The sequence below is a fragment of the Mastacembelus armatus genome, chromosome 12 (assembly GCF_900324485.2).
Source record: "Mastacembelus armatus chromosome 12, fMasArm1.2, whole genome shotgun sequence".
Taxonomy (NCBI): Eukaryota; Metazoa; Chordata; class Actinopteri; order Synbranchiformes; family Mastacembelidae; genus Mastacembelus; species Mastacembelus armatus.
In genome coordinates, this window is record NC_046644.1 from 16,985,057 (window position 1) to 16,994,802 (window position 9,746).

Consider the following 9,746-nt stretch of genomic DNA (forward strand, 5'->3'; position numbering starts at 1 on the left):
TCAGCCACTTTCATTTGGCTGAAGTGGATTATTGGCCTGGTTAGAGTTTTATGTGAGATTTGAAAGCTCCCTTCAGTGTCTCTGTGTAGAGTACCTGCCACTATGTCAACATATGGATCTGCTAATGTGATACATGTTTTTGGCGCCCTCTGCTGTCACTTGTGAATCGTTGGAATGGCAGCAGAAAGAAGGGATCAAAAAGTCAAGGGTACATTCATTTGTCAGTCACTCCCCTCTACTTCCTCTGCATTTATTTTCATCTGTCTTCCCTTTTTTTGATTTTTTTACATTATGCTTGTGCAGTAAGTTGGTCCATTTTGCCGACTTGTTTCTTACTCTCATTAATCTATCATATTCAAAGTGTTAAACTTCACCATATTAGAAAAGAGTGGGGGCTTTTATAGCTGACATTGCTGCTGAAAGAGCTGTTATGTCACAAGTATACCAATCCAAAACCTGCACCATACCCTCTTTTCTGTAAATGGTGAATTTTGGCAAAGTGGTTTAATGTTAAAAAAAAAAAAAAAAAAAAATTTGAAAGGAAAATTAAACAAGTGGCCGTAATATTCTCCTGATGTTGACTTTTGTCTGTTCTTTCTCTCTCCTGCTCCCCGTCATTTCTCTCTCCTCTCCCCCACGAAGCTTTCTCTCAAGCTGGTAAGCATGACCGTATAATCACACGACTGTAGCGGCATGACCATAGCACGCATGTCACGTCCTCCCAGTAACACACTGTTAACGTTCTGTACGTCGTCATGATTTTATGCTTTTTTTTTTTTTTTTTTGGGGAATCCAAATTATCTAATTTTTGCTGTGACACAATAATGGGTGTGGTTGTCTCATTTGAGTGTTATTTTGTTTTTATGTTGTGGTTGTGTTCCCGTCATGTATCTCCCCAAACTGTGTCTGTGGTCTCTGTGGTGCAGATCACACTCAATTCCCACGTCCGGAATCTCATTGAGGTGATCAGATTTACTGTTTTATCTGTCTGTCTTATAGTCTGTCTGGTAGTCCCTGAAGTCTTGACAAATCGTTTGTCCTTGTAACAAATACTAATCTTGATTGGATGTAGTAATTCCTCACTGATGTCCTCACACTGCATGCTGGTGTCTTTATTTTTACAATGCCAGGCCTCCACAGTATCACCTGAATATATCACTTCATGTTTTCTGACCAAGACATGTTAAGCATTATTTGGGATTGATATTATTTATATTATTTGATATTTTTTGGAAATGCACTTTTGTCAGATGAGAAGATTGATACCAGTCACGTCTACAACAAGTAACTTGTAAAGTAAGCTTAACATAACGACTAGAAATATTTAGGTCACTGCCTGCTGGCGCTGGCTTCACATATGAACATTTGGTGCAGACGTGCAAGTGTATTCCAGCATAAAAACCAAGTGCATTTTCCAAAATGTCAAACTTTACTTTTAAGATGATATTGTAGTGACTTATGACATTTCAATACCTTTTTTTATCATATGTTTTGCATTTTAGATTTGTAAATCTATGCCTGATTCCATACTGATGATATTCATATCCACCTTAGATTCTTTATTTTTAAAATAATAATTTGCCTGCTCATTGATCTAGTTTGGTTGATTCATGTTGAATTGCTTTAGATTAGTGTTTTTCTCTGAGGAACCATAGAGAATGTACAAACTAATTCATGACTGCTGTAGTGTAACTTGACTGAGAAAGGAGCATGTCTCTGCATGATGACTGACAGGTCTTTATGTTGCATGCCCGGTAAGTGTTGCATACTGATACAGGGAGAAGGGGTAAGGTGGCCATGCTAATGTAGCCTTGTTGTTTGACCTGGCTCATGTGCAGTGAATCCCATCTCAGGTCTTTAGCTCCAGCAGTTGCATTCTGCGGTGCTGCTGTGACCCACCTCAATGAGATCCAGTCACAGGCCGTGACCTAGTCAGTCCACATAGCAACATTTTTATAGTCCTGACGTGTTAAATACAACAATAGAGCTTTGTGATATAAAAACAAACGTGAATAAATAGCCTAACATTTCAGATGAACCAATAAGTCAGTTTTCATTTTAAAGTTGAGCTGCATACAGACAAGCTGGAGCTATAATATATAGTAGCTTCAAAATGCTGATATGTCGGCAGAAAGCAGAAAGTTTGAGAAGCTGACAAACAATATGACTCAACAGTTCAGTGTTACAGACAGGAAACCTTCTCATCAAGAAATCTGACCCATTAGCCAGCCAAACAAACCTCACTCACACACACAGACAGCTTCAGATGCATTAGGCCGCTCAAACCGAAACACTATATGGTCAATAATAGGATCTAGCTCTAACACATTATTACATTTCAGATGCATTCACAGAGAGCGCTAGATTAGGTGTGGTGGCTGAGTAGGTGAACGGCTTCAAGACTATACACAAAAAACTCAACTCTGAGTGAGTGTTAGAGAGTGGCTGCAGTATCTCCTCCAGTTTGAATTATGTGGTTGGAACATAAAAGCTCCATTTGTGGAGCTGTTATCCATTTATCCTTGCATCATGGTTTATATGATTTATAGCTAAGGGAGATACTGCACCCAACTAGACATGATCCAAGTAACACAATAAATAATGGCTTACCAGAGTGAACTTTGTTTATCTTAGTTTCTCCATCTTTTTCCCCCATTTTTTCCTGCGTCTTGTTCCTTCTTCTGTACTCTCAGGGTTCTGGACCAGAGGACTTCAGCCACCTGCCCCCAGAGCAGAGGAGGAAGAAGCTGCAGGGCAAGATAGATGAATTAAACAAAGACATTCAAAAAGAGATGGACCAGAGGTACCATCATACTGTTTCAGAATTCGCATTAAGGAGCTTTTTCCTTCCATACAGGACAAGCAACATGTTTTAACAAACAGCAAAGGTTCAAACATTAAAGATTTGCTCTCCTAGGGATGCATTAACTAAGATGAAGGATGTGTACATAAAGAACCCTCAAATGGGAGACCCAGCCAGTGTGGACCCCCGGCTAACAGAAATAGGCCAGAACATCGAGAAACTCCGTTTTGAAGTGCAGAAATTTGAGGTTAGTCCAATACCATGAAATCATTTCTATGTAAGTGTTAGTGTTGGCAAAGCTATCTTGTTTGGTTTATTTGAGACAGTAAATAATGAGGAATTCAAGCATGCATTTCCAGCTGGGGTTTTTCCAAAGAAGCCTACTGTTCATCCATATTAGGAGAAGATGTGATGCAGCTGTTGGGGCTGGCTGCATGTTCCAGCTCTGCATGGGGAGAACAATTGCCTAGTTAACCCAGTAAATAAATGGCAAACAAAGTGGACTGTAAAGCAGAGGTGTTCCTCCTGTATAGGTTCCTGCCAAATGTAAAGGCCAGATACACAAAGAAAAAATCTGATGCTTGAATTATAAAGCCTTAAAGTAAACTGCAGTATAAACATACGTAATGATGTGTGTGTTTCAGGGATGGTTAGCAGAGGTGGAGGAGAGGATGCCATCCAAGAGTGACACACACAGGCGAAGTGGGCTCTATGAGACCCAGAACAACACAACAGTGAGCAACAGTTGTGCACAGGACAGAGAGAGGTATGGTATAATAAATCAAACAGCAGTGGCCAGGCCGCAGTCCTTACACTTTTTTTTTTTTTTTTTCCTTTCAAAGAAAGCTATAAATGTGTTCACAGTATATTTACTGTTTGTGTGTTGGCCCTTGAGCAGCCCGGATGGCAGCTACACAGAGGAGCAGAATTCAGAGACTCAGGTCAAAGCGAACACCGACCCCAACCTCACCTCCTCAACACCGGAGTTTGATGACGAGTTTGACGATGAGGAGACCCTGCCCACTATTGGCACCTGCAAAGCCTTGTACCCCTTTGAAGGTAAAAGGACCAAACATTTACAAGAAAACACATAAACCCAATTGGTAGGTAAATTTCATTCGATTTGTTTCTGAATGATGAGGTGTATGGTTTGACCATGCTGAGGAAATGTGTGGAGGAGGAGAGTGAATAGGAAAACCAACAAATAAGGAGCAAATAAGAGTCTAAGCCCAGGAGTAATCCCAGTAGTAGAGATGATAGAAATGAATTAAAGTGCAGCATATATTATTGCATCACCATCAGAGAGGTCATGACTCAAGGTTGCTGTTTTGTTTTTTATTTTAACCTGTCTTATTAAAGCCTCAAGAAGACCCCCTTCTGTGACTCGTGTCTTAGTCAAGTTACACAATAATTTCACAGTAACAGTAACACAGATTGTTTTGTTTATGCTTCCAATTACTGTAGTTTATTTCACAAGCTGCTGGACCCAGAAAGTTTTGTGTGCTCTTTGCTCCAGATAATCATATTTACAAATGTTAGTTAAAGATTGTTCAGAGTGGACAGAGTGAAAAGTCTATTTGTATCCTGTCCTTTTCTCTAATTTCTTCTTTGTTGTCCTCTCAGGTCATAATGAGGGCACTATCTCTGTGGCTGAGGGAGAGCTGTTGTACGTCATAGAAGATGACAAAGGAGATGGCTGGACACGAGTGCGGAGGAACGAGGATGAGGAGGGATATGTCCCCACATCCTACATTGAGGTCTTTTTGGAAACAAATGCCAAAGGTGCTATGACATACATTTAACTCAGCAAGTGTGTTTCCATTCCCAGGCTAAATGAGTGGGGAAAGTTATGGATTAAAGTGTGTTACTGGTAGCTCAGATAGAATACCCCCTCCCACACACACACACACACACACACACACACACACACACACACACACACACACACACACACACACACACACACACACACAGACTTCATGTCTCTCCTAGAGGGAAGGACCAGTCAGATTTGTCCATTGTGCCTCATGAAAGTTGGAACAGTTAAGTGAGTATGAGTCACTGCTCACTGTTTGTGAGCTCTGAACAAAACATTTGGAAATGTTTAGTAAATGACAGTGAATGTGAGCTGAGCCAGCCGGATGTTGTGTTTAGAAAGGGTGGGAAAAGCAGCTTGAAGCTCCTTGCTTCTGACTCGCTTCAGCACCACCTAGTGGTCCGACAAAATAAAACAATGCTCTCTGTCAAAGCTCAGCATTTGGGATCAATGACCCTCTGATATTGATCACTTGTACATCACTTGATTATCTTTTTGTATCTGAGCTTTAGAAATATCACATTATAATGACATGCTTTTAATCAAGAGTCTGAGTCATTTCCTCTGCCAGATATTTGAACTGGTATGGTAATAAATCCCCAAATCAGCTGAGTGAATGTATGCACCATCTGAAGTGACATTGACCATCAAGTGAGTCATGCAAATAATTGTGTTTTGGTCGGTTCTTGTACCTAAAACAAAAGCATGCTCAATGTGCAATCATGCAAATGTAATTTAAATATGCTGTAAATTATAAACAACATATGAAAAGATATTTTTGTAGGCTAAACAGGAAAAAAAAATTATAAAAAATTCACCCGCTGAAGTGTTGCATGCTGTAGATTAATCAGCGCAGTTAACAACATGAAAAAGTTGGGAAAATAATTACTGTCCACTGAGGGTTAATTTTATGAACTTATTCATTAGGTTTGTCACTATTAGCCCCTGGATGATTTTTTTTCTTTTTAATTCATGTTTTGATAATGGTAGAGTTGGGCTGTTAGTCCTTTTTTCCAGGTCAGTGGTATCGGAAAATAGGGCAGAGACTTAACTGTACTAAGCTATAGACTACATGGTGGGACTGGGCTGAGATATGGAGCAGGTCATGACTTTAAAACTTTGTGGTTTCTTCTATGAGTCTGTGAGCAGCACTTCTGTGAACGGTGCACTCACTGTAAAAGCATGGTGTGTATGTCTCTCCACTGCTACAATAGCACATTCTGTACTACTTAAGAAATCACCTCTTTCATAACTCACCACACAAGCCTTTAACTTCCTTTCATACTCTTGATCTGCTTTAGTGTTTTGTTGCTGGTACAGCATGGGGGTCCTTATGTGCAGGATGCCACTTTCCATCAACGCTGTAAATACACATTTCATGCCTCTTGGAAGTTTTATTAAAGAGCATTTGAAATGTGGTGCATGCTGCGGTGTTTGGAGTTTTGTCCTTGTCATGGCATAATTTCAGCATGTTGTGACAAAATCAAGTGGCTCAATTCTAACATGCTTAAAAATAAAGTGGAGTATTCTGAACAATTCTTTCACAGCTACATCTTTAGGCTAATGGAGCTTTTCACGCATACAGTATGAGCAGATGACACCACAGTGTTGTCAGTCACTCTACAGTAGTTTCATATATGCAACATCTTTCTTCCTCCTCTCCATATCTAAATATTGGGGTTACTGTTGTTTTACTTGATTTAGTTTTAAAGCTCTATCTAACTTTTTGTCATTTTTTTGTTTGTATTTTCCTTTTTGAATTGCAGATTCCTAAACTTGTGAGGCTGGCTGAGGAATGGCAGGGCAAGCAGCCTCGGAGAAATCACCATGTTCCTCACATGCTCACAGAGTCAGAGAGAGAAAGTGAACGATGACCTGAATCTAAAAGAGAGAGACGGCCGATTTAAACACAGCTCAATTTCCAAACTGTTGTAAAACACAGTGTTGTGCTTGCACTGCAGAACCCTGCAATGTGACGCAACCATAAGAGAAATTCATCTAAATTTTAGCGCTTGTAACCGTTTCCATCCTTAACACTCATTCAGCTGTCACCACCACAGGTTACAATTTGCTTTTTGTTGTTTTCAGCAAAGCTTTGCTTCTTAATGTAACTAACTCCCCTTACACCACGCTCAGTCATGACCGTGGCTGTTGGCTTCCTCGCTCTGAACGCCCCCCTGGTGCTGCCACTTCTTTTTCATTACCTTTGCCCTATTGCGCACACACGCAAATGGCAGAGGGTGTGGTCAGAGACAGGACGGAGACCAACAGGAGCCATGGGGAAAAAAAAAAAAAGACCAGCTGGAGGAAGCTGTGTCCTTCATACAGTGCTGTGTGTGTGTGTGTGTGTGAGTCATGAACTCTTCTCACACTCATGTCCAGCCCTCCCACCAATATCTGCTCCATATTTGCAGGTTTCACCCAGTTGGAAAAAGTGAAGGTGCGAATCATTTATCTGCACAGTGTTTCTAATTTATGGGTGTTTGGTCTCTGTGCTTGTATGTAGGTCTTATGTTTGATTCAGTGTCCCAGTCTCTCCACGCCATGATCACTCCCACACATTTAGGAGCAACCGGAGGGAAAGGAGATGGATGATGGCCATTCAGCATCACTCTCATGCACTGCTTGTCTTGTCACTGGTGTCTGTTCCTCTCTCTGACCACACCCCCCTCTTCACCTCCACACTCCTTTTCTCCTCAGGTGGCTCAAGCACACTCCCTTGGCTGCTCTGAGCACCTTTGTTTTTTTTTTCTGCAACAGCTGTGGGTGGGGGCCTCTCAGCGTTGTGGTGTGCTGCATGCTTGCCCTGTCTTCCTCTCGCCCCTCTGCTGGCAGCCCGGAGTAGGTGGCGGGGGTGTTGGGTCAGCTTGCGCCCCCTGCCTCCAACCTTGAGTCTTTCAGTTCAGTTAATCCTCATTGCCTGGTCGTACTGTTTGAATTAACCTGACTGCTACTGTTTGGGTTCAGTGCCTGTGGTTATTTTTTATTTTTTTTAGACCTTTTTTTTTTTTTTTTTCCTGTTGTCAGTTTGGAAAGCATGTTTCCTCGTTTTCAGCAGTGACTGACTGATCTCCTCCTTTGTGTTACCCAGTTTAATCTGACAGTAAAGGACAATAGGGACCTGACATGTTGTTTTCTGAATGACTCTTATGCATAGGTAGGTATTGGACGTCTTGTGCGTTTGTTTTACTGTAAGTTCAGTATGTAAAGTCAGTGTCTGATGCAAGTTATTAGTTTACAGTTCATCACTTTGACCATGTCTCCACTTGGTCCAGTCAACACTTGACCCCAGAACAAAACTATTTGAAAATATGATTTAGACCTGATGTTTTTAGAATGGTCCACCTAATGTCTACTGTATATGAAAATATACTGTGATCCACACTTTCTTGAGTTTGTGACTGAAATGTGGCAGAACCCTTTGTTGGGCCTTAACTGTTCTCAGTTAGTGAGAGAAAGAATGAGGCTGGTGTTAGCTGTATGATGGCGGATGGATTAAGATATCATCTAAAGGCAAATTATAAAGTTTTTATAATCATGAAACCGTTAGATGAGAGAATTTATGTTCCCTGACATCCCCCCACCCCCCAACTCTTCCTGCTCAATGGCACATATTGTACATGATTCTAACATTTTATATTTGATGAAGCTGAGATTCTGCTTTTCTTTTTATTTTAAGATGGAAACTTGTTGTATCTTATTCTGACTGAATGGGATTCAAATCCCTTAACGGCTTATATGCGTAACAATAGCATAGTTTGTGTTTTGGTTGAAGCCATTGTTAAATATTCATCTGATGCAGATTATCATGAACACTTAAATGGATGAGTGATGGACATACTGGTGACCTGGCCTCTCGAAGGCATGATCAGATCCCCGCTGATTCAAGCTTTTCGCCATTTATCTCTCATTACGTCAAGATATCAAACAAGCCGCTTCTGTTTATTAAATTGCTTGAGCTATAAATCAACAGCAAACATCTGATACACACACATTGCTTTGAGGGCAGCCGTAGCCCTGCAGTGACACCACCATAAACTTTTTGAGTCTATGTCCCAGAAAATCCTGCCTGTACACAGTGGAAATGACAGGGTGGATTTAGAGAGAATATATATGAATATATAAATAAAGTTTAAGAAGGAAAACGTCTATTTTAACTATTCAGAGTCTTACCGTTACTTTACCTGCTTCGCAAAGTAAGACTTCTTTTCCTTAGTAAGGTCTACCAAATGATGTGTTTTTTGCACTTTTTCGTTTGTTTTCCATTTGGTAGCCTATGCTTGTGTTTTGGAGCACTGAATACTTTGTATTGTGTTTACTGTGCCAATTAAATATGCCTGGAAAGTAAACGATGTAGTATGTCATCTTCTTTCTCTTTGGAGTTGGACAGAAACAAGAGTCCTAATCCCACAGTATCATTCGTCACAGACATCAACTTTAATTATCCACAATTCATTCTGGATTTATGAGAACAGCCCATAGACCTCTATTGACAAAGCAAATACGATGGTAAAGTTCGATTTCTTTAATTAAATGAAGATTAACATAACAACTTGATCTTTTTCTTAGAAAAAACATTGATCAATCAAACCAACATCACTGTATCTAATACACAGAAACCAGTTGAATGGTCAATTCACACTGGGATGAGACAATTTGGTCTAATTATATATTTTTTTAATGACAAATAAAAAACATCTCAGCAGTTAATCCTCTGAAGAGGGTTGTACCTCAGGGATTTTAAATTTTGAAAAACAAGTTTTGGATGCAGACTCTTTTAGACACCAGAGGGCAGTCATGTTCTGTCCAGAGTTGGTTGTCTCACTTGCATACAGCAGTGCATCTGTCTTTTTTTTTTTTTTTTTTAATTGCACTATTCAAGACTTTGAGGTGTGGTTGTTGAAATTGCACCTCAAAAAGGCTTTGACCTCTGACAGGTTTCTCTTGGTCTTTACTTTACTCTCCCCTATTTGCATTCAAATTGATCTTAGACTCATTAAAGTCTAATTTAATGTGTTTTCTTACGCACATTATTCTTCCTAACTGCCGCATTTGACCACCAGACCCTGCAGCAGTCACATGTATTGATCTGGACCACAGATAGCTCTGGATTGCCAATTGATTCTG

At 40.3% G+C, this 9,746-nt stretch overlaps 1 protein-coding gene across 19 annotated transcripts in view; it reads left to right on the forward strand.

The window, feature by feature from the left end:
- The window catches only part of fnbp1b (formin binding protein 1b), a 47,795-nt gene extending 38,827 nt beyond the window's left edge, over positions 1-8,968 (forward strand). For 5 of the 19 annotated variants that reach the window (XM_026296938.2, XM_026296932.1, XM_026296940.1 and 2 more), the window contains 7 exons: positions 643-657; positions 927-962; positions 2,694-2,803; positions 2,918-3,050; positions 3,448-3,569; positions 3,690-3,862; positions 4,427-4,620. In XM_026296938.2, the coding sequence (XP_026152723.1) occupies positions 643-657; positions 927-962; positions 2,694-2,803; positions 2,918-3,050; positions 3,448-3,569; positions 3,690-3,862; positions 4,427-4,605 (768 nt within the window). In that variant the 3' untranslated portion in view covers positions 4,606-4,620. Of the gene's footprint in view, positions 1-642; positions 658-926; positions 963-2,693; positions 2,804-2,917; positions 3,051-3,447; positions 3,570-3,689; positions 3,863-4,426; positions 4,621-6,385 lie in introns of those variants that run through there. The other 14 variants (XM_026296942.1, XM_026296943.1, XM_026296944.1 and 11 more) reach the window with 9 other exon arrangements.
- Positions 8,969-9,746: the final 778 nt, after the last annotated feature.